General features: G+C 43.6%; 1 protein-coding gene across 2 annotated transcripts; it reads left to right on the top strand.

Annotated features, from left to right (window-relative positions):
• The first annotated feature begins 2,670 nt into the window (after positions 1–2,670).
• inpp5kb (inositol polyphosphate-5-phosphatase Kb) lies at positions 2,671–23,567 on the top strand. Of its 2 annotated transcripts, XM_035434044.1 has the most exons (14): positions 2,671–2,816; positions 4,842–4,899; positions 9,325–9,429; positions 9,847–9,955; positions 10,888–11,004; positions 12,071–12,246; positions 13,140–13,251; positions 13,903–14,012; positions 14,167–14,193; positions 17,467–17,662; positions 19,116–19,253; positions 20,618–20,701; positions 20,855–20,959; positions 21,492–23,567. In XM_035434044.1, exons 2-14 carry the CDS (start codon positions 4,850–4,852, stop codon positions 21,570–21,572), a joined length of 1,410 nt encoding a protein of 469 aa, XP_035289935.1. In that variant the 5' UTR covers positions 2,671–2,816; positions 4,842–4,849; the 3' UTR covers positions 21,573–23,567. The 2 variants fall into 2 exon arrangements, with proteins under 2 accessions (XP_035289935.1, XP_035289936.1); XM_035434045.1 differs by lacking the exon at positions 14,167–14,193.
• The last annotated feature ends 755 nt before the right edge of the window (positions 23,568–24,322 follow it).

The raw sequence follows: 24,322 nt of genomic DNA, 5'->3' as shown, positions 1-24,322 counted from the left end.
CTGCACAGGACCCTGACCTCAACCCCATGCAACACTTTTGGGATCAATTGGAAAGCCAACTGCAAGCCAGGCCTAATCGCCCAATCATTGCCCAACCTCACTAATGCTCTTCTGCATGAATGTAAGAAAATTCCTGCAGCAATGCTCCAACATCTAGTATAAAGCCTTCTCAGAAGAGTTGTGATAGGCACAAATGGTGGACCAGCTCCATATTAATGCCCATAATTTTGGATGAGATGTTGGATGTCAGGTGTCCACATACTTTCAGCCATGTCTTGTATGTCCATTTTCTTCAATTGAACATATGTAATGTATTCTTGATGGAGTAGTGTTTACTTGCTTATAGTATTTATACATGTATTTACATTTTCTTGGCTTGAACATGTCCAACTCCCACCCTAATTTAGAATGTCCAGTTATCTACAACCGCAGCTGCATTCAAGAGTGAACCCCATTGCTGATTAGGGAGAGAGCAGAATCTGCAATTCTCCTCTGAAAAATGTTGCCAGATGCTTTTTTAACACCCCAGACTACAGCTAAGCTCGATTAGAGTGGAGGAAGACCTTTCAGTAGTCCAAGGACTCCTGATCGACCACAGGGGTCGCTGGAGAGTGATGAAATGTGGACCCCAAACTAACCCCCCATACCCTGGGCAATGCTATGGGCTAATACTGGTGTAGTCTGGACTTGATTCAAATCCATGGGTTTCATCCTTGCACCACAGCGTGTTGCATTAACTGAATAAGCCACCCAAAAGCCCTCCTTTTCCAGATGATATGAATTTTCAGTGCTGTTGGCTTGATTCATTGACTAGAAGAGTCAGCTTTCACTTTAAAAAAGATTTCTGAAAAATGATTTACTCCTCAAAGGTTATTATTTTCCAGTATATTGTGAAATAATTACATGTATTCATTATATGTATATGTGCCTTTTATACATTCTTCATACATTTACAGGGATAGTTCACTTTCTTTTTTATATTTCATTTTGAAAATGCAGTTTTCTAAAAGCGAGAACTTCTTGTCAGTTTGTTGCTTTCAGGTCTCTCATGCAGTAATCTTATTTTCATGTGTCATATTCTGATGTTTCAAAAGGAAGCTATGCCTTCTCAATTAATGTACAGCATAGGAAATCATGCCAAATGAAAGCAAGTTTAAACTCGTTATATACTCATGTGCCTCCTCTGGAAACATAATGCCTCTACAAGCTGCACAAGTGTATTTTCTTGCTCTACACCATATCCCAAGTGCCCCTATACCAGCCATTTTAAAGCCAGCAGGTTGTCAGGAACTTAAAATATTTAAAACATGGGTGTCCAATCTTAACCGAAAGGGCAATGTGGGTTCAGGTAATTTCTAGCCCAACATGAAGACATCACTGGTCTAAAATTTCCTCGATTGTAGGCCTATTAAAAAATGTCTGCGGCAATCAAAAACATTAAACATTATGCATTCAAATTTTAATAATATTTAAAAAAATAAAACTTCAGAAAGTGAACTTTTTCTTCAAGTTTTCCACTTTGTCATAATCCCATTTCTTGCCTCATCATTGTTCAGAATCTCCCAAAACAATATTTTCACAGTGTAATTTGACGTCATCAGGGTGCCTAACTGTCACATGCATGCTGAGGTCCAAACCGTTGATCCTTCATCTCCCCCTCCCCCTCAGCCTCCCCAGCCTTCGAGGACTGCGGCTTTGTTATCTAACCTGATCAACAAAGGAGCCAAAAGCCCTCATCCAATCAGATGGTCGAAGCAAAGTTGGCAATCAGAGAAGAGAAGAAGTGAGCCATTCTTGTCGACGGATAACTGGATAACTGCGTATGCAGCAAGAACTCCTAAATCTAATCTGGATTTGCATAGCAGAAGGGAGATTGCAACATGAAATCCTATGTTTCTTTTTTAAAATAACAACCACAATTTTGCTTTCTGTAGCTAAACATCACATCACCATAGGCAGCTGCTTAGGGCCTGGTGACTATGAGGAGATTCCCTAATTATGCTAATATAAAGATATATAGTATAACATTGATATTAGCATAATAATACATTGTATAGGATCGGATCAGCACTGATAAGGGTTAAGGAGTCCAGGTAAAATAAGATTTATTCGTTTTAAAAATTGTAAGTGATATGACAAACCCAATCACAATAGTTTGGTCGTTTTTAAATAGTGCTTTAAAACTTGAATACTTTACAACACAGTGTGACTTCAGTAACAACATTGCCAAATAAGAAACTTATTACCGGTACATAGGGTCATCTGAAGGTTACCATAGGCCTTTTTAAAAGGATGAGCTGAGCAGTCTTCTGTGCCATTACATAGCCTATGTTATCTGCATCAACATGTTGAACTTTGGTTGCTTTGGAAATTAACTTGGGTGATGGTGATTCACTGCATGATTAAAGTACCTCAGCAATGAATGTTGGTAAGGAAATCAGTTGAAAACTTAAACATCCTAACTTGACAATCCTACAAAAGATTCATAAGAAATCATTAAATGTTATGGCCATATCTCCCAATGTCACATTCTGATCAATATCCAGGGATTTGTTTGTGACAATCACATCATTCATTACCCTCTTAAGACATATTGCCGTGTTTTTTTTTTTGTAGGCCTATTGTACAACGTTATGCTTGTCGCTGATTCGTCGAATTGACGCTGTAAACCGAGGGCGCTGCTGGGTTGGATAAGAGGAGGAAGTGGAAACAAGGAGCATTAAGGGGGAGTGAATGGGCAAAACAAGCCAGAGCGCGCTACTACAGTTTACACTTGCGTTCTCGCTCGATTGCCTGGAACACCGAACCTGCTTTTTGTGAGTACGGAATACGCGCTTACTGAATCAGATAAGCGGGAATGCACTGATAAGGAGAACTTTGCAAGGGTATGCGCGTGGTGCAAATATGAATAATTTAGCCGTGGGAAGAGGATGTAATCTATGACAGCTAGCATGCTAGCAGGATATTTTGCTTGTTAGTTAACTATCTTTTCATTTTTACCACTTTTAGCTAACTGTGACTAAATAGTTGCAGTCAAGCTATGAATACATTTACTTGGCTACTTAATCAGTTCAGTGACTGCAAGACTACAGTTAAGTTAGCTGGTCTAATGTAAGCTATAAGGTGTTGCTCTTCCCCAAAATATAATTGGCTAAATCAGCTAGCTAACTAATTTGTTCATGGTGTGGATGCCCTGATGATGGGTGGAGTATAGATTGACCGGTTTCATTGATGCGTGCTGTCATAGCGAAAACAAATATTTAATGACAGCAACCGGACTTCAGCACTTTGCGCTAGCTAACGCTAGCTAACACCATCTCTGCAATTTAAACTTCCTTGCTAGCTTGCTAGTATAGCAGCAGCTTAATTTAGCTCTCTGTTCATGCCTGATTTCGCTGCTTTGTAATTTGTCTTTATTTTTAGGCTACTATTTGTCGTCAACTAGCAGCTGACGTGGATCATAGTTTGCTTGCGAAATTGTTGGCACTTGAGAGCCGGTTATGCTATGTGGTAAACAGCAAAATATTATGTCATCGCTCGGTGACAGCTGGAAGTTGCAGTAGGTTACAGTACACAAGACTGATACTTTAGCTAGCTAGAAGTTAAATAGCTACTGACCAGTCAGGCTGTTGCACATTGTCTTTCACGGGCATTGTGTTATCGATACTTACTCACAAGTTTGTGTCACACTTATCACCGTTAGTGCGTAAAATAATAATCAAAATCTGATGATGTTTCCTCTATTACTAGTCTAATTGGCGATAACGAAGGTGCATTTTCATTGGTTTCTCCGTACAAATTTACATTAGCACATAAACAGCAGGCGGTAGCGAAATTAGTCCAATGAAAAAGAAACGCTTAATTTTGGTGTGCGTATATGTGGTTTATTCACGCTGATTCCGGTCTGGACTTACTGGAATCAGTCTTAAAGTAACCCATTGGAACCCAATAACGTAGACATGAAGACAATCTCGTTTTAGACCTAAATTTCAAGAATACTGTGCTGGTCTAATTATCAGCAACTGTAACTGGGTAATTAGCTCGCAAAAACTCGCTGCCTATCCTCATATGAAACCTGGACATAGCCTGATTGACTATACACTGTGAATACTGGTTACAGTCTGTAGTTAAAACCTTACATCTTTGAAATGATATGAAGCAAATCATTGACGTACTCAAAATGACTTGAAAATGCTAGCTGTGTGCGTTCAAGGATTCTCCAAAGATTAAATTCTCAAGGGTTAGTGAGCATCAGGGCAGTGTTCACAAGGGTGCATGGAACTCAGAATTATTGGTGCTTTCTGTTTCATCTCTGCCGGGGGCCACCTATTGCAAGAAAATCGGTGCAAAAGTAGAAGTGATCAATTTGACAGTTTCTACTGGATTAGCTCAAAGCCAGGAACTAACAACCCTAATTTCTGAAAGTATCCCGTGACCAAAAACACATTACAAGATTCCACCATTTTCGTTTTACCCCCAGCAATTGCAGGAGAGGGATAGGACCATGGCTCGTTCTGACTCCCTGGATGTGTGTTGTGGCCATGTAAACAACAAGCTCAGAAACCTCTTTAATTTAGATTGTTCACTTCAGGCCTGCCTGTGAGCATTCATAATGGATTATACTGTATTAAAGGGTATGAAAAAATAATGCTTGGTAAATAACTTTAATATATTGAGGGCCTGCATATTTAGTGGGTGTGAGTGCGAGAGAGAGAGAGTGTGTGTGTGTGTGTATGTGTGAGTGATTGAGAGAGTGAGAGAGTGTGTGTGTTTGTGTGTGGGAGAGAGAGACAGCATGTGTACGACACAGAGTGTGTTTCTGATGCTCTTTGTCTTTCTAGGTGTGAGCATGCAGGCAGGGAGGAGCAGCAGCCAGGGGGCTTCCAAGGAGAATTTCAGGTATCCACCTGCTCAGCCTTCTGAGGCCTGTCGCCTTTGTGCTGTTTCCCGCAGTTCTCCTCAATCTATGTTTACTATCCTCATCCCATCCCTTCCCCTCTTACTGTCCCTGCTGATGTGAATGACGTAGAAGTCGTATGAGCGTGTGCAGCTGCAACCTCGTCCAGGCTCACAGGGCTCGAACAAGGGAGTCTATTCAAGGGAGCCTTACACCATGCGAATGGTGTATTATGTTGCGATTGCTTACTCGCACCAGTATTATGCTTCTAGGTTGGTAGAAGTTAGCTTATGTTTAGTGTATTATTGATGATGCGCTCACATGCTGGTTTGGGAATGTTATTAGCCAGGTCTGGCACTGTTGTTCTCATGACTCTGGACATTATCTTCTTTTGTGAGCTGCTCTGGATAAGAGTGTATGCTAAATGACGGTTGTGTAATGCAGTGTTAGAAACTCACAAGCCGTGCAGTGATATAAGGACTCTTTGAGAAAGGCTTCAAGTTAGTCCTGCAGAGTGGGGTGGTTCCAGTAGGGGGCACCCTACAAAGAGAAGTTTAAAGAGCCTGCATGCAAATCGTAATTTTTAAAATTGTTATTACCAAAGAAAACAAATACTGTGATAATGAAAGTGGTTTATTTGAGATTTAGATTTTTTTAAAACCCTGACAGTTCTAATGCTGCCTGCTACAGGAGGATTTGGCATTCATAATTATGAGAGCGTGTTTATTGAATTTTATTATCAGTGGTTAAATCGTTTCATGGGCTGCAGTCGCAAGTGAACTTAAAGTGAATATCTATACAGACCAGACATACCGTAGACCCGGAGCGCTTGTGCTAAAAATGACATGCATGACATTGAAAGGAAATGATATTGTTTTCCTGTTTATAAATTTGAGAAAAAGCAATTATACATGTTTTGTGGCTTAATGGTTAACACCCAAAAAGTGATTACACGGAGTCTTTAATCTCTCACAAGACCAGGACAACAACCTCCCCCTTCCCTTTCGCTCTCCTCCCCATTTGTCCTCGCTTTCAGAGGAATGACTCTTAAGAATCTGCGTGTGACCGTATTACCCAGCGGCATTTAGGGATTAGCTAGTTTTTTTTTGAAAGGGTGCATTTTGCCTTTTTTGTTCTTTCTTCTTGTGTAACAGGCCTTTTCTTCTTTCTTTTTTTTCCGAAATAGCCGCTGTCTTAATTTGTTACCCCAGAGTCTGTTCTACTAAATTGGGCTCCGCACAGTCACGACACAGTCACGACACAGTCACGACACAGTCACGACACAGTCACGACACAGTCATTCTCAGGAAGATTTATTAAAATGTTCTGTCAGGCACTTGTTTATCCTGGGTTTTCTCCCTACAACCTCTGTATTGACATTTTGGGAAGGGAGATAGGCCTGTTCTGCCCTGCTTGTGTTTGCTTGTCTGTGGCCAGTTTCATAGTTGTGTGGGTTTTTTCGCACTAGTGTTTGGGAGGCAGCGCTAATTGGAATGCATTGTTTTCCTGGGAGACTCCGGAGATGAAAATCAGCTTTTGGCAGTGCCTTGTTCTGTCTTATTTTGCTAATCTGAACTGAAGTATTTGTCTTCCTAATTGTTGCTCAGTGCCACCGTCGTTAAGGTCTCTGAGCTTGTAACTGTAGCAGAAAATGCCAGAAAAAAACAAAACAGAATAGGAAACACAGGAAGTGGAAGGAAAAGGAATCCTGTGCTCAAATCAATCACAGTAAAATGTTCTGACAGATTACATTTCATTCCAGCTGGACTCATATAAAGTCTTACAGTTAACAATGGTCAATTTGCTGTGATGTGAAAGAGCTAGTCAGTGTGAACTTTGGGTAATGACTGGTTATTCCCAGGGTCGTTAAATCGGCTCTGTTTGCTGTATGAATGTGTGGTACTACATGTGTTGTAACATTGCGTATATCTTTGATTATGACTGTGATTATTATAATCTGATTGACTTCAGTTCTGTTAACCAATCACAATAATGAGGGCACACAAGTTTGTGAGATGGGGTATGGGGTATCATAAAGTGTGCCATCTCAACCTTAGATGCTTGACCTTTGTTCCTGTAAGCTTGAAACATTTAAAAATGACTAATTCACTGTGAACTCCTGAGTTAACCACATGTCTTTCTCACACGCGCACATACACATGCACACACACACATGCTCACGCATGCGTCTCTCACCCATGTGTGTCAGAGGTCTCCTTGTAGTGAATGTGTATCGAGTAAATGCGTAAATTAACCCGATTATAAACTCAGGCCATTTTCGACGCATTCCCCAACGCTGGCAACAACACTGGCAGTGATTTGGGGATCAGCCGCTCCCCTGTCTGGGTGAATGTTCCCCAACTCACGTGGGCAGCCCCCTGCTCCAGATTACCCTGGAAATCCAGCACCTTCCGCTGCACGTTCTTCAAAAAAGACCTGCCCACATCTCAGTCTCGCTCACTCTCAGCCGAAGGAAAGGTGGTGGAGCAGAAAGCGCTGGCTAGGTGGGGGCAGAAGAAATGGACAGGAGCCAGATTTAAAACGCTGCTGTATGCCGAGCATTTCATTATTTTTTATCCGTTTTAATTTCAGACAGTTCTTGGCGCGCATTGTTAAGTGTTTGAGATTTTTTTTTAGCCTGCAGAGTTCAGTGTCTTATGGGTTGTGAGAGGTTCCTGAGCTCTAGAGGTGCTGTGAAAGGGTTTTTGCAGCCGGCTCTTTGCATTTGCGAAGTGGGAGCAGTCATATCACAAGAAGAAGAGACCAGGAAAGTTGCGTGAATGCAGAAGAGGCTGTTGAAATAACAGACGTGTGATTTCGTATAAACGGGAAATTGAGGAAGAACCCTTTTGAAAAATCTGAGAAGACATAACTAAAGGAGATAAGTGGGTAAAGAAGTTGCTGGACACTTGTTGTATTCTGGCTTTAGTTGGATACATTTTTTTTTAAATTTCAGAATCCAGAATTTGACTAATTGACATGATTTTATAGTTTCCTTAATTAAATTAAAAACCTGCCTTACATAAATCTGTTTACAGAAACAAAATTTTACAGCTAAAGCCATTTCCTCCAAAGCCCAAGAAAGTGGAGAAAGATCCCAGAACCAAATTTAGCTGCTGATCCTTCCTTCCTGATTCCTGGTTCGAACTCCTCCCCTCCCCCTCCCCCTCCCGCCGATTGGCTGAGAGACGATGGACGAGGAGACGGACAGCCCGCGGAGCCGCTCAGACAGCACGGCCAGCACGGCCTCCCTGTCGGGGGCCGGCCGCCTCCTGCTGCGGCAGCGGGTCTCCCAGCTGCTGGCCTGTGTGGAGGACCTGAGCGCGGAGGAGTCTGAGATCCACGCCCAGGTGTCCCGCACGCTGGACGAGGCCTTCCTCCTCTGCGGCCTCTGGAGTGGGACCGACCCCTTCAGGTGGCCCCTCAGCGACGGCCGGCGTCCTACTGGGGCCGCTCCAAAATCTGCTACTCTAACTGATCTGCTGTACAGTAGAATCACACCCTACGTTAAGCTAGGGTCATCCCGATCCATAGATTACAACTAGTTTCTTAACGATATAGGAGGATTTTTAAATTAGAATTTAGTATTTGCCTTGGCATTGCTTGCTGTGTGTGTACATTTGTGTGAATATTGATTGTTGTGTCTTGGGAGGGGAATGCTTTTTGCCCTCGTGTTCAGGGCTCTATTGAGGGAGGTTCAATGTCAGATTTGCACGTTGTGCAGCCTTAGATAGTAAACCCTCCCATTGGTTGTTTGTTTTAGCTGTGATTAGATCTGGTCAGATGAACACTACTTTGCACTTAGGGAAATGAATGGAGAGAAAGGTCATTGGCGCCGCACGTACGTCTGTGTGCTTGCGCTCTGATGTGGATTAAATTTGACTCGGAGGCACGTGATCAGGGAACAGACAGACATCCATTTTATTTACGTCAACCTCTGGTTTAATCCTATTCACAAGGTTGTGTTTATGTGGAGTTTTTCATTCCCACTCTCGTTTTTGCAGATTATAATATTTTTAGCCAGTTCTTGTTTTTAATGTGGTCTTATAGTGCACACTTTTGGGAATTGAATGTACAAAAAATATATTGAAATAAAATATATTATAAATATATGGACACATTTTTGCAGCTTTCATGCATATGCAGTATATTTTCCAAATGTGACACTGTGAAATATTTCAAGAAGTCCACATGCAATATGTTACCGTATATTATTTTTCAGTAAGGACAGAAACAAAACTGAATAGTACCCAAGATGTAAGTTTGAATTTTAGACAATCAAAATGGCTGCATTAAAATGACAGTGAGTGAGGGCAGATAACGAGCAAGTTGGGGGAAGCGTGGTTGGTCTTCTTTGGAGGAAATTCTTGGAAGTACATGGGCGATGATTCATCTGATGTTCTTTTCTGTCCTCTGTTGTTTCCCAGGCTGCACGTGGTCACATGGAACGTGGGCACTGCGGAACCCCCCAGTGATGTCACCTCCCTGCTGGAGCTGGACTCCCAGGATGCAGTCGACCTCTACGCGATTGGGTGAGAAGCAGGGGTACTCTGCTCTGATTGGGCTTGCCGTGACCACATTGTTTATAGCTTAAGGGATCGAACGAGAGGCTGCTTTTGGTTGAATGGCACACAAAAGCATCTCTCCATGTTAGAAGGGCCTGAGGTTTGATTCCTTGACTGTTGAGTGGGCTTTTTTATGACTGTTTTTGTAAGGGGTACTCTGAATATTTGTATCAGTACAGTTTTGTATTGGCTGTAGAAATTCTAAACAGGCTAGTCCTATGAATATATACAGTACTGTGCAAACAGAAAATGCAGAAATTAAACTTGTCATGGTTTTGACAGACATCATTAACATTATAACAATAGTGTGTTACGCTTTTGAGAAATGGTGTGTCTGTGTGTGTGTCTGTTTGTGTCTGTGTGTGTGTGTGTGCTGTCTCTTAGTCTGCAGGAGGTGAATGCGACTCCTGTGAGATTCATTGTGGATCTGGTCTACGAGGACTCCTGGAGTCAAGCATTTATGACTAGTCTGGCACCAATGGGCTATGTAAAGGTAAAGTGGGTCTCTGTTGTGTGTCTGCTTGAGTGTGTGTGTGTGTGTATGTGTGCGTGCAAGTGCGTGTGTCTGTGTGTATGTGTGTGTGTGTGTGTGTGTGTGTGGATTCAATGTCTGAAACAATGAGACTTTATGCAGGGTCCTCATTAGGACTGGACAAGGCTGAATAGCAAACACTCCTTTCTTTGTCTTCTGTGACTACATTTACATAACAATCATTTTTTAAAATCATTTCTTTGCGCTACATCAGACCTTTACCTTCTGAGATTCCATTGGCTGAGTATTCTTCTCAAGTCTTTGTATTCTGATCTCCTTCTGGTTTGCGTATCAAACCTCACTGAATGCATTATCAGAAACCATAATGAGGAAGTGGCTAGAGAATGAGGGCAGTGGGGCAGTGGTGTCTTTCCCATAGATCTAAATGCAGATGTCACTTTGTTCCTATTGAAACACTGTCCAGTTGACCATTCTTTGTGGCTGAAGCTCCTGCCATCCGTGCCCCAATAATGAACCCTCTTTTAAAGGAAAAGAGCTTTTCCTCTTGCCATCTTGATCCAAAATGGAGGTCAACTGGGCCTGCTCAGCAATTTTGTACAAGCCACAGAGCATGATAGAATGTTAATGGTTTAATTGTATCATGCAGTACACCTGGATGGAAGCATCTGCATTCATTATGTTTCTCCACTCATTTATTCAGGTTTTTCCTTTAATTTGTCACCCATATATGCTGGATTATAGCCCCCTTCTCTTTCTTTCTCTTTATTGTTTTTATATTCAGTATGTGTTATATTCGTTATGATGTGTATGTAAAAGGGGTGCAAACGTAAATCTCTCCCTCTGTGTCTCCCCTCCCGCTCTCTATCCTTCCATCCCACTCTCTTTCTCTTCCTCCCTCCATCTCTCATTCATTCCTCCCCCCCACTTCTTAGGTCTCCTCCATTAGAATGCAGGGACTCCTCCTGTTGATCTTTTCCAGACTGACCCATGTCCCCTTCATTCAGGACATTCAGACCACTTACACACGCACCGGCATCTTTGGCTACTGGGTAAGACTGAGTCTGGACGCTGTGCTTCAGTATGCTTCAGTTGTGCTGGGGAGGCTGTGCTTTGGTATGCTTCAGTTGTGCTGGGGAGGCTGTGCTTTGGTATGGCACAGTTGTGCTGGGGAGGCTGTACTTTTGTATGGCACAGTTATGCTGGAGACACTGCTTCAGTATGGCTCCGCTGTGCTGGGGAGACTGCGCTTCAGTATGGCACAGCTGTGCTGGAGACACTGCTTCAGTATGGCACAGCTGTGCTTCAGTATGGCTCAGCTGTGCTGGAGACACTGTGCTTCAGTATTGCTCAGCTGTGCTGGGGAGGCTGTGCTTTGGAATGGCACAGTTGTGCTGGGGAGGCTGTGCTTCAGTATGGCACAGCTGTGCTGGGGAGGCTGTGCTTTGGTATGGCACAGTTGTGCTGGGGAGGCTGTGCTTCAGTGTGGCACAGCTGTGCTGGGGAGGCTGTGCTTTGGTATGGCACAGTTGTGTTGGAGACACAGTGCTTCAGTATGGCTCAGCTGTGCTTGGGAGACTGCGCTTCAGTATGGCTCAGCTCTGCTGGAGACACTGTGCTTCAGTTTGGCACAGCTGTGCTGGGGAGGCTGTGCTTCAGTATGGCACAGCTGTGCTGGAGACACAGTGCTTCAGTATGGCACGGCTGTGCTCGGGACACAGTGCTTCAGTATGCCTCAGCTGTGCTCGGGACACAGTGCTTCAGTATGGCTCAGCTGTGCTGGAGACACTGTGCTTCAGTTTGGCACAGCTGTGCTGGGGAGGCTGTGCTTCAGCATGCCTCAGCTGTGCTGGGGACACAGTGCTTCAGTATGCCTCAGCTGTGCTGGGAAGGCTGTGCTTCAGTATGCCTCAGCTCTGCTGTTCAAATAAAAATATTTTATGACCATAATGTAATATGTTGTACCTAAATTTTGCAAGGTTAGATTACTTTGTAGTCCCAACACAGATGGGATTACAAATGTTTTATTTAATGAAAAACCCGCACATAAAACAAGAGACTACAGCACAGTATCAGTACATTTTAGATAAAATTGTTTTCCTCCGCTCCCCCACTAAGGGCAACAAGGGAGGGGTGTCTGTGCGTCTGTCCTTCTACGGCCACATGCTCTGCTTCCTCAACTGCCACCTGGCGGCGCACATGCAGTACGCCACGCAGCGGGTCGACGAGTTCGAGTACATCCTGGACTCGCAGGACTTCGACATGCACAACACGCCGCATGTACTGGACCACAGGTAACTTCCACATGTAAAACTCTACACATACTGGACCACAGGTAACACGCCACACATCTGGCCTGACGCCTCCTGTGTTTTACATTACGCGCATTTAGCCAAAGCTTTTCGGGGTTATCCAGAGCTCATTGCAAATAACAGGGAAACACAAGAGTTAAGTGAGCAACAGTGCCAGGCCTAGCTATCAACATTCCTAGTATAGGCTGTGTATATTACACCATCACTTAAAGTGCTACTGCAAGTTAGCTATGCTAATCAAGAACAGAAATGCTCATTCTGAATACATACAGACGTCCAGGATGTTGCACGTCCTGAACCGAACACACGGTGTTCTGATTACTCACAATCAGATCCCGGCTGGACTCTGCCTGCCGCTTCAGAAAAGAATACTGCTGCATCCCTAACTGCTGCTGCTTAGGGAACTGGGTTTGTAATTTGGAGATTACCGGTTTGAAATTTTCTCCAGGGGGGCAAGGACCCACAAACAGATTGAGCCATTGGTGACACTGTACTATGGTTAGGGAACTGGGTTTGGAACAGCGGTTGCTGGTTTAAATCTTAGGTGGGGCAGTGCCATTTCACCTTTGAGCAAGGTTCTTAACCTGAATTGCGTTAGTAATTTAGGCAAAAAATAGTATTTGGCTGAACAAATGCCTAGTAAATCTGTGTAAATTGCGTGGGTCCCTCTGGATAAGAGGAGCATCTACTAAATTTCCATATTTATATGTAATTGAATTGTACATGAAGCATAAGGCCTTAAACTTAAATTAAAGGCTTTAACGTGGTATGATTGAATCTCAAGCTGAGAGGGATGCACACACTGGCTGGTTGCAGAGGTAATATATGGATATCCGGAACACTCCGTTCCGCTGAACATTTTGTCTGGCTCTCAGGCTGGTCTTCTGGTTCGGGGATCTGAACTTCCGGATTGCAGATCACGGCATGCATTTCCTGCGGTCCGCCATCAACAGCAACCGCTTGAATCTACTGTGGGACAGAGACCAGGTCAGGCCCGTGGGAGCACACGCACGCACACAAACACATGCGTGTGCACAAACACACACGCACACACACATACACACGCACGCACACACACACACACTCATGCACACACATACACACACATGCACATGCACACAAACACACACACGCATACACACACACGCATACACATGTACGCAGGCACGCACACACACACGCACGCACACACACATACACATACACACAGACACACACACACATGCACATGTATGTACGCATGCGCACACGCACGCACACAAACATACACGCACAAAGAAATACATTCATGCATTTTTGACATTTTAATTATGTTCAAATTGTGAAATTTGTTCTTACAGCCCTAATATATACAACTTAGATTTGTGTACAGTGTACACACACACATAAATCATGTGCTCTGTTGTGGTTTATTTGCTTTTCCTTGTAGGCATCTATACAGAGACCCTTTTGTAAAAGATTTACATCCCTTGAAGTTGAAAGTCATTTGCATATTTATCATTGGGTACACAGCTAGGCTCTGTCATTGTTTGCTCTTGCACTCCGATGTATGCTGTAGCCTAACCACTGTGCAGAGCAGAGCAGAGCGTCTCTCCGCTCAGATCATCTCACCCAGGTCTGTTTCTCTGTCTCGCTCAGCTGACGATGATGAAGAAGAAGGAGGCCTTCCTGCAGGAGTTTGAGGAGGGACCTCTCACTTTCAGGCCCACGTACAAATTTGATCGGTTTTCCGAGAACTACGACACAAGGTATTACATACAAACGCGCACAGACACACACACACACGCCTGACACGCTCATATCTGCTTCTTATGTTCAGAGAGCCGTACTTCCTGCGCACGGCTGTCGAGTTTCTGCTCGTGCGATGTTCACTCTTGTCCTCTTTCCTTTTCCACTTCGCAGGCCACAGAAGACTTGGTTGGGGTTTAAGTAAGACTTTAAAAACGTGCCCCCCTCCCCCCTTGCTTAACATCACCCCCTTGTCTTTCCTGCGCACAAACCCGCTAATGATAATGTCCCCCCTCTGTCGGAATGCTGCCCTCAGAACAGCAGGCTTCGCGCTTTGGCCTCATCTCGCTGTAGCGGCGTTCGCACACGAAAAACGGAATATTGCCTTATTAACTTCTCCGGTAGTGATGATGGCACGTAGCGAGTTGGCACATGACGGTCCCGGTGACTATTCTGTACTACTTGAAAAGAGCTAACGAAGTGATGGAGGTAGGTCAATAGCACAACCAAGGTGTATAGAGTCGCAGAGGGTATGATGCTGTTCACTTTGGCTTACTAGCCGGAGAAGCTAGCTAATGTTAAGAACCTTGCTAATGAAGAAAAACTGAACCACATCAGCAAAGTATCTGCCACAGTGTGCATGTACACCTATGGGAACGTTATAACTATATGGCTGTGTTTGTTGCTGTAGTAAGAAACTACGTAGCTGGATAGATGCTTTCGCTAAACAAGTTTTGCGCGTTTGATCCAGCAATATAATGGCTACAGTATGTTCACACTAACGTAAAAAAAACCCCGAACATTTCTATAAATGTTACTTGGCCTTGAGTCAGCCAGTTGCTGGAGCAACCTCACACATTGCCCCTAAATGGTGAAGTTCTGTAATATTTCGGCATGAAAAGAGAGAAAGTTTGTGATTCTTCAGTACTGACTTGACTCAGTTCTACAGATTACAGTCATTGTACCTGCAGATAGTTCTCTCTCTGTCTCTATTTATTTGCAGTGGGTTTGGGAAGTTTAGGAATTGTGTTGTGAATCTGGGGAAATGTTCTCAGATTTCTTTTTTATTTCTCACATTGTCGACCTGTCTCTTATCACCAGGCTGTGCTCACTGTGTCAGTTCTTCATCAGTGTTTTCCTAAGCTTGTGGTTTTTCACTGTGTTCCAATAGTCTGCCACGGTGTATTCTCCGTTTTTGGCCAAATAGCATGCCAATTTGCTTTGATGTTTTTTTGTTTGAGGTTCCCAATCCCGATAAGTCATGTAACTTTGTTTTTGTGGTGTGATGGTTTGGTTGATTCTAATTGATTTAATTGGAAGGGGGCTGTCCTGAGGCTGGGTGGTGTTAGCGGGGGTTACTCAACTGAGCCTCATGGCTGAGGGGGCTCTTCTCTGGGCTCAGAGATGTTGGCATTTGAGAGCGTTCTAATGATATGAGTGGGGGGAGGTCACTGTTTTTAGGTGCTTCCAAAATTCCATGGCTCTTTTGTTTCTGTTAATGAGTTACGGGTTTTGGCATTGTTTGGTGTTTTTCTCTGCACATGGAGGGTGCTTTTACAGAACTTTGCATGTAGGGTTTCAGTTTCTGTCTCACAAATCTTTCTTAGTAAGCAGACCCTAAACTTTGCTGCCTTATAGTGCAATTGGTTCAATTGTGGATTGAAATATTTATTTTGGTCTGTCTGTTTGGGTGTGTAGGGTGTAAATACGATCAGTTGTGCTGTGTCCAGTCTGACTTTTACTCAAGACATTGTGCTTGTTAAGGAAGTATAGAAGTCTTCTATTTATGATTCCACGTAGACTCTTCCCCAGATTGCTACGAACACAAATGATTCGGTAGTTGTTAGGGTGAAATTTCTCAACTTTTAAAAATAGGGGAAAATAGCTCCTCTCTCTCTCTCTCTCTCTTTCTCTCTCTCTCCATGTCAATCTCTCCCTCGCATACACATTTCAGATTTCAGTACTATTCAATAACGTTTTAGCATTTAACAATGAAATAAGATGTAAAACCAACAGGTGCTGTTGTAATGAGCCGAGGTGGGCAACGAGGGCTGTATCTGTTTTTGGTTTTCGGGCCAACTTCTGGCCTTAATCACTTAATGAGCCCCAACATTTATGCCATCTGACATTTTAGCTACAGTTATTGATATGCGCATGGCAGCTGAAGACTGTTCTTGTGTCCCTATATGAAATGTTCTCCTGTGATTTACTCTATGAGTGGACAGTGTTGATGTATACAGCCTGTTAGTTCACTGGGAAATTGTTGGAAAGAAAAACCTGCACACACACCAGCCCTTCAGGACCGGAATTGACGGGCCTTTGTTAGTTAGCCTGCAGTTCTCTGGGAGGTTGTGTACTCTGTGTGTCTGTTCACATGCATGCCTGCATACACACTCTCCCTTAACTTGCACATTCCCTCACATGCTCTCTAACATGCACATTGACACACACACGCACATGCATACACACACACACACCTCTTTACATGCACAATTTCATAAACATAAACACGCACTCACAGTCATTCAGTTACTTTGCACGCACACTCGTTTACATGCACACTTGCACACATGCATAATAACAGCCTGTTTTTCATTCCAAACCGCACCATCCGTGTGTATGTGGTAGTTTAGACCTGAGTTTGTGTGTGTTTCCTGGAGTGTGCTCACCTGATTGAGTGAGCATGTCCGTTACAGCTGCCGCTGTGATGCATGAGGCGCTAGAGATGACTGATGAGGTCTGCATGCATAGAGAGAGAGGCTCGCTGCTGCTCCAGCTGCTGCTGTGTTTCTATGGCAGGCGAGAGGGCGAGCTGGCCAATCAGCTGTAGACCTGAACACCACGACGGGGAAACGAAGAGATACACAAGAAAGAGCTCCACGTGTACAGATCAGGTGTCCCGCCTAAGGGCTTTTCAAACTCAGTCATTGGGCCTCCTGAGTACATTCGTTTTCTTCCAGCCCATTGCTGCTAGCTCTCAGTCGCAGCGAGCTGTCAGTTGGTCTTAATTAGCCTAATTGAGTGGCTGCGCTCGCCACAAAGAATGGACGTCCCATGTTTACGTCCCAGATCTTTCTTAAGTGAGTCACAGACTTCTAATGATTTTGTTTTCTGTGATGTGATATATGGCAAATGTCTCATTTAGAAAGACATTAACCTTTGTTACTAATTAAATTGTAGACTGACAGGTGGAATTATTGGTGATTAATTTCTGATGGTTTTTACATTTGGTCACTGACAATTGAGTTCAAAGACAAAGCAAATGGTAGTGAGCCTAGTGAGTGTCAAAATAGGTGTGAGGAAACAATTGTGGAAGAATGTAAACACATTTTTGACAACCTGAAATGATCAAAAGATTGGCTGTAAAAAACCCAGCATACATGGTGAGTGCCCCTGGACTGAGTTTAAAAACCCCTGTCCTCTGTCACGAGACTGCCGCTGACATCATTGCTCTCTCCACCTCTGATTGGGCAGTAGTAAGAAGAGGAAGCCGGCTTGGACTGACAGGATCTTGTGGAGAGTGAAGCCCAAAGAGAACGGGGAGGAGCGGACCAATTTGGAGGACGAAGACGATGAACTTTCCCTTAAAGTGTCACAGGACACTTACACCTGTAACATGGACTACGGTGTGAGCGACCACAAGCCCGTTATCAGCACCTTCAGGCTGGAGGTAAGGGCTGTCTGGCTCATGGATGATAAAACGGGGTGAAGAAGGTCAATGATGTCGTCTCTGTCGTAAAAAAGGGGGCCTGTATTCAATCAACATTGGAGTCTCTCAGACTACGGACTTGCACCGTCTCCCCGCCAACATATTTTTATTTTAGGAGTTTATTGTATGCTTCAGATTATCTCTGTTGTATATATACACTACATAACCAAAAGTATGTTGACACCTGACATATCATCCAAAATTATGGGCATTAATATGGAGTTGGTCCACCCTTTGCTGCTATAACAACCTCCACTCTTCTGGGAAGGCTTTATGCTAAACGTTGGAGCATTGCTGCAGGGATTTGCTTCCATTCAGCCAGAAGAGCATTAGTGAGGTCAGGCACTGACACGCTCACCACACATTAGCTGAGGTGGAGAGGGAGAGAACATTTTTTTAGCCAATTGAATCAGGGGATTAGGTGGCAAGTTTAAGAGAGCCAGGTTGGAAATTTAGCCAGGACACCAGGGAGCCCCCTATTTTTTGCGACAAGTGTCATGGGGTCTTTAATGAACACAGTGAGTCAGGACCTTAGTTTAACATCACATCCAAATGACGGTATCTCCTACAGCACAGTGTCCCTGTCATTGCATTGGGGCATTGGGATTTATTCGACCAGTGGGAAGATCACCCCCTGCTGGCCCACCAACACTGCTTCCAGCAGCTATTTAGTTTTTCCCAGGTGGTCTCCCATCCAAGTACTAACCAAGCCCACACTTGCTTAGCTTCAGCCATTCGGCAGAAGTAGGGTGCATGGTGGTATTGCACCCTGCTTCTGCCGTGTGGCTCAGTTGGCTTTCCAATTGATCCCGAAGGTGCTGGATGGGGTTGAGGTCAGGACTCTGTGCAGGCCAGTCAAGTTCTTCCACACCAAACTCATCAACCATTTCTATATGGACCTCGCTGTGTGCTCGAGGGCATTATCATGCTGACACAGGAAAGGGCCTTCCCCAACATGGAAGCACAGAATCATCTAGAATGTCATTGCATTAGGATTTGCCTTTACTGGAACTAAGGGAACTAGCCCAAACCGTGAAAAACATCCCCAGACCAAGGGGGCGCCCACATACCTTTGGTCATATGGTGCATATTGTTTCCATATTGTGTCACAGTTTCAGTTCTGTCTTCTCCAGGACACAAATGAAACAGAACAAATCTCAAAACATCAGGTGTCCTATTTTTTTCTTATTGAAACCAGTTTCTTCATTAATATATATTTTAAGGGTCAATTAAAATGAGGGTTATTGGGTTTTTGAAGATAATGTGGGTTGTGGAGTTTTTGCAGAAAATGTGGGTTATGGGGGTTTTGCAGAAGATGTGGGCAATGGAGTTTTTTCAGAAAATGTGGGTAATGGAGTTTTTCAGAAAATGAGGGTGATGGGGTTTTCACTGCTAAATGAGGGCCTCTCTGCAGCTGAAGAAGAAGTTTGGGACCCCGCTGGTCCGGGTGAGTGCAGAGGGCGAGTGGAGCGCGGACCACGACGCCATAGCAACCTACAGCATTCTGGAACCCTTTCCCTCCAGCACCTGGGACTGGATCGGCCTCTATAAGGTGAGAGAGGGAGAGAAAGATGAGGGGAGGGGAGGGGGAGGGAGAGGGAGAGGGAAGAGGAAAGAGGAAAGAGGAAAGAGGAGGAAGCAGGGCGGAAAGGAGAGTGGTTGGTGAGGGAGAAGGAGAAAGAGATTAAGGAGGAGTAGAGAAGCTGGAGGAGGGAGAGGGAGAAGGAGAGATGCAGAGTGGGAGGGAGAAGCTGGGAGGGGAGGATAGTGGTAGAGTAATAGGAAAGAGGGGTGGAGGCAAAGGGAGTGAGAGAGAGAGCGAGGTATCAATTAAGGAGGAATGGGGAGAGTAGGGGGGGTAGAGGGAGAGAGAGACAGAAGGGAAAGGGAGCCCCCTATTTTTTGCGACAAGTGTCATGGGGTCTTTAATGAACACAGTGAGTCAGGACCTTAGTTCAACATCACATCCAAATGACGGCATCTCCTACAGCACAGTGTCCCTGTCATTGCATTGGGGCATTGGGGTTTATTCGACCAATGGGAAGATCACCCCCTGCTGGCCCACCAACACTGCTTCCAGCAGCTATTTAGTTTTTCCCAGGTGGTCTCCCATCCAAGTACTAACCAAGAGAGTGATGTGGAGGTAGAATGAGAGTGAGGATTCAGATAAAGCTGAAGGGTTTCACCCCAGCCGGATGCTCGCTTTCTGTGGTTGATTTCTTTCTGTTCCTCTCTCACTTCCTGCCCCCTTACATCCTCAAACCAGTAACTGCTTCTCTCAACAAAACCATCTCCAGGGAACAAGACGGTGAACTCCATTTTACCGCCACTGCAAGGCTATTTGAATAATCTTCCATTTGCTCTTCCTGAGTGTAGGCATAAAATTAGGTTGAGTTTGTGTTCACGTGAAAAGAAAGTGCAGGTGTCTGAAAGGCGGCTCTCTTGGTCAGGACACTTCTCCACTCCGCCCCCCAGTGGTAGAATGAGCTGTTCAGCGGTCAGGAGACCCCTGTCTGTCCTCCACTGTACTCTGAAAACTGTGTGTGGTTAAGCAAACCCTAAACTCTGAGGACTTAGTCTGGGATGAATACTCCTAATTATGCTACTGTTATCACTATGCCCTCATACTGATTTTCTACTTAAAGCATGACATTCCCAAACTCTCTCCTGCTGTCATGCCTAATGTTATGTTTCAGGCCTATATAAGGTTGATAACTTGCCGTGATCTCTACCCTTTGCCTCACCGCTTTTGCAAGTCGTTCTGTATGGGTCCGGTAAATAACTAAACGGAAAATGTAAATGTAATAAGGTGTAGAAACCGTGATGTGAGTACCGTAACACGTGTTCATGTTTTATATTTCTTGCATGATGCCCCCATAGAATTGAGTGACGTCTCATTTATATTTCTCACTGCAGACTGGGTTCAAGAGTCCCAGAGACTACGTCACCTACACCTGGGTGAAGGACGATGAGGTGTCTAGCAGCGATGAGATTGTAAAGGTATGGCCCATGGCAGCGTGTGTGTGTGTGCGTGCGTGCACGTGTGTGGGTGTGTCCGGGTGTGTGCGTGTGTATGCGTGTGGGTGTGTGCGTGTGTTTGGATGGGGTGAAATGAGTGTATTGGTTTAACATTGCCTGTCTCTGTGCCCCCAGGTTTTCATGAATAAGGAGGAGATCCCGTTGCTCGGAGGCGAATACATGCTTTGTTACTATAGCAGCAATATGCAGAGCATTGTGGGTATCAGCCCCCCTTTCCAGGTGAGTGCATGTACAAGCTGGAGCACACTGGCATGCAGGTGAACATGCAGTATCTCACAGGTATAGCACAGGATTAGCACAGTACTAACCTGGGATACTGAAATCAATAGCTTGCTGTCTGGTTTGTCTAGTATTGTTTCTGTTTTATTGTATGATACCTGAATTGTCATTTTTATGCTTGGTCATGAATCCTGAAATATCTAAAATATCCTTCATCGTGCACAAGGACTGTCTGAGCAAATCAAAAAACATCCATTTTAACTGAAATGACATTGGAAAAAACCACATAAATTGAACTATCCCTTTAAGAGCTGAGGTTTGTGTAAAGTCCCAAAGCTGCCCCGCCTTCTTTCTGCGCGGACGTGATACAGAGTTGTTGGATAGGAATGCTAAATGGAGGATGGAGAAGAGAAGAGAAGGTAGGAAAGAAAGAGTGTGAGTTTTAAGGGAGCGACGGGAGGCTTGGGCTTGAGCAGCTCACAGCGCAGCACAAGGCTTCTGAATTAAACCTGCGTGAAATTATGTGTTTCAGGTGCAGGAGTCCAAGGCGGCCATCGAACAGGGGTTGGTGCCTGAGAACATCAATGGATTGGACAAGCTTACTGCAAAGTAATGCAGGCGGACCCCTGTGCGGGCACGCCCCGCCCCCTTCCTTGGAACAATCTGATAGGCCACGCCTCTCTGGAACCACGCCCACTCGTTTCCCAGAAGCTGGGAGATCTGTTTGCGCAGCTGTGCTTCTGCCGTTTCTCCTGAAAATCCTCTCTATGAATAATACTGATATCAGTGGTTCTCTCTTGCTCTTAAAGATCGTCCTCTTGTATGGTAAAGCATGTGGTATCTGAAGCAGGTGTTTACAGACATGGTCCTGGGACCACCCTGTGTCTGCTGGTTTTTGTTCTAACCACAATTGCAATCCCAGAATTTTAACAAGCTGTTCATTTTTCTTAATTAGCAAAAACCGGCATAAACAGGGGGGCCCCTAGGAATGAGTCGGGGAAACCCTGATCTAAAGGACTGAAGGTGATTATAAAGTGAGGTTTTGTGCAATGTCATTGGAAGTGGTTGTGTAGAGAAGCACAGAGAGGCTTGGGTGCGTGCGTGCATGTGTATGTATGTATGTATGTATATGTATGTATGTATGTGTGTGTGTTTGAGAGAGGGTGTGTGTGCACGTGCATGTGTGTGTGTGTGAGAGAGAGAGTGTGTGTGTGTGTACGCACACACATGCGTGCATGCATTTTCTGTGCATGACTGGAGTCTTGTATATCTGAGTCCAAGGTCGGGGATGGTGGTGAACTGGTGTCCCTCTGGAAGGAAATCTTTTTTCTTTTAATCAATATTTTAATCAGTATTTCATTAATAGTCAATATTATTGTATAAAACAGAGTAGAAAGTCAAAATGAATGAGAGATACCAAATAGAGTGATATTATGACAAAACATAAGTATAAATATATTTTCTTAGTTGTAATTTTTATATATTGTTATCATTAACTGCCTGTGTCTTGAGATGTGCTGTAATTTTAATATATGTGTTGATCACATTCAGAATTATTTTAGATATCTGTCTGTTACAATATTTGAAGTTGGTCACAAATTTGCACAATTTTATTTTCTGTTAATGGATTTTTGAAGATGTATGTTCTGAGACACAGTTGTTAGACTGTTCATGTTACTAATGACATTTAGTTGCGTATGTGTGTCTTGTCACCGGCAGAATTTTTTGTTTTCTGATCTGGAATTGTAAAACTAGGAGATAAATGAACATTAAACAATGGGCCTAATGTGAAAAAAAAGGAAAAGAATAAATGCACCTGCAATTGAACACACAAACAAGCTCAGGACTGCAGAGATGAAACAGTCCCCAACCACTCATCTGAGCCTGTGTGCCTATGTGTGAATATGTGGCTGTATGTTGCAGTACTCATGTGCATTAAAACTATATGGCGTGACATGTACTGTAGATAATTTTGTAGCCTATTTTTGCAGGATAATTCTTATTTAAATTTTCTTGTCCTGCATCTTCATCTGGCAAACTGATTTATTGATGTAAATTTAAAAACTTTGATTTTTGATACACTTGAAGTGTTGGATCTTGCATCAGAATGATCTGTGCACAAACTCACAATTGTATTTTATGTACGGAAAATACTGTACTCATTGTAATCTCTAACTAAAACTCTGCCATCAGTCTTAAACTCAATTATCTTTTTCTTTAAAGTCCCAAGAATAAAATCTTTTGAATATTATATGATTAGCATATATGGTGTGCAGCAAGTGCTGTCACTCTATCTTTTTCCCCCCTCCCTCCCTCCCTCCCTCCATTTCTCCCTCCATGGAAGGCCTGAAGTGCTCTTTACTTGGTGTAAAAATAGAGAACATTTGGCAAACACAATTGTTTTATGAAAAATCTTATTAAACACAAATAAATTTGATGTTCTGGTGTGCTTCGGTTGTTACACTGTTACCTGCTTCCTTTATTACGGCTATTATTTGTGGTAGTAGTAGTAATAGTTGTCATGGTAATAACCTTTTGGTTGAAAACCACATTTGAAAGGAAGGATGATTTCTGTTAAATTAAAACAATGCATGTACACCCACGTGCATGACTGTCTTGCCGCATGCTTTATTTATATATTTAAGGCCAGCGCTCAACAGTGAATATTCAACTTTATGTCTGAATTCAACTCTTAAATGCCTATTGGGAATGGGAGTCTCATCCACTTGATCTGGGATTTTTTTAACCGACTGTCCTTACTACCATATTCCTGGGTGTACTAATTTTCCACATTTGTGTTCTTCAGCAAGCAAGGTTCACACAGAACAGACCAAAAAGCGGATCAGCCTGTATTCATCCAGGAAGCTGAAGGGGTTTCGAGTTAACCCAGATTTTTTGTGTCCAACAGTAAGGTGGCGACCAACCCAAGCACCAACAGCAAAGTGTTTGGGATTGTAAACACAGCGGGTGAAAACATTGAACATCCCAGTGAACTATTGCTATTGTTAAGTTGACAGGTTAAGTCTTTGTTGGTGATCTATCACCTGCTACATTCTAAATTAGAAATGCATCAAGCTGATACATTAGGAAGCCCAAGGCCAAGAAATATATACAACTGTAAATACATAAATGTAAAAATAAAAATGTCCTGTATTCCAAGTACCAAAACTGATTAATAAAGTAATGTAATGTGTCTGATGTTGACATTCATTTACATTTACACAACAGGGTTCACCTTTGTTTTTCACTGACCAAATCTACAGGTGCAAAATGCAATAGAACAAAGGGGAAATATGTATGAATGTACAGATGGACGGATGCATGAATTGTTGTCTTTTGAAATCAATGTATGATGAGAGTTGA

This window comes from Anguilla anguilla, chromosome 9, assembly GCF_013347855.1.
Source record: "Anguilla anguilla isolate fAngAng1 chromosome 9, fAngAng1.pri, whole genome shotgun sequence".
Classification (NCBI taxonomy): domain Eukaryota; kingdom Metazoa; phylum Chordata; class Actinopteri; order Anguilliformes; family Anguillidae; genus Anguilla; species Anguilla anguilla.
The sequence above is the reverse complement of the archived record's forward strand: the minus strand, read 5'-3'. Positions and strand labels throughout refer to the sequence as shown.

Coding starts and splice junctions, on each gene's coding strand:
- inpp5kb (XM_035434044.1), top strand. CDS start 4,850: ATGCAGGCAGGGAGGAGCAGCAGCCAGGGGGCTTCCAAGGAGAATTTC. Junction 9,430..9,846: donor GTCGACCTCTACGCGATTGG/GTGAGAAGCAGG, acceptor GCTGTCTCTTAG/TCTGCAGGAGGTGAATGCGA. Junction 17,663..19,115: donor TCAGCACCTTCAGGCTGGAG/GTAAGGGCTGTC, acceptor GCCTCTCTGCAG/CTGAAGAAGAAGTTTGGGAC.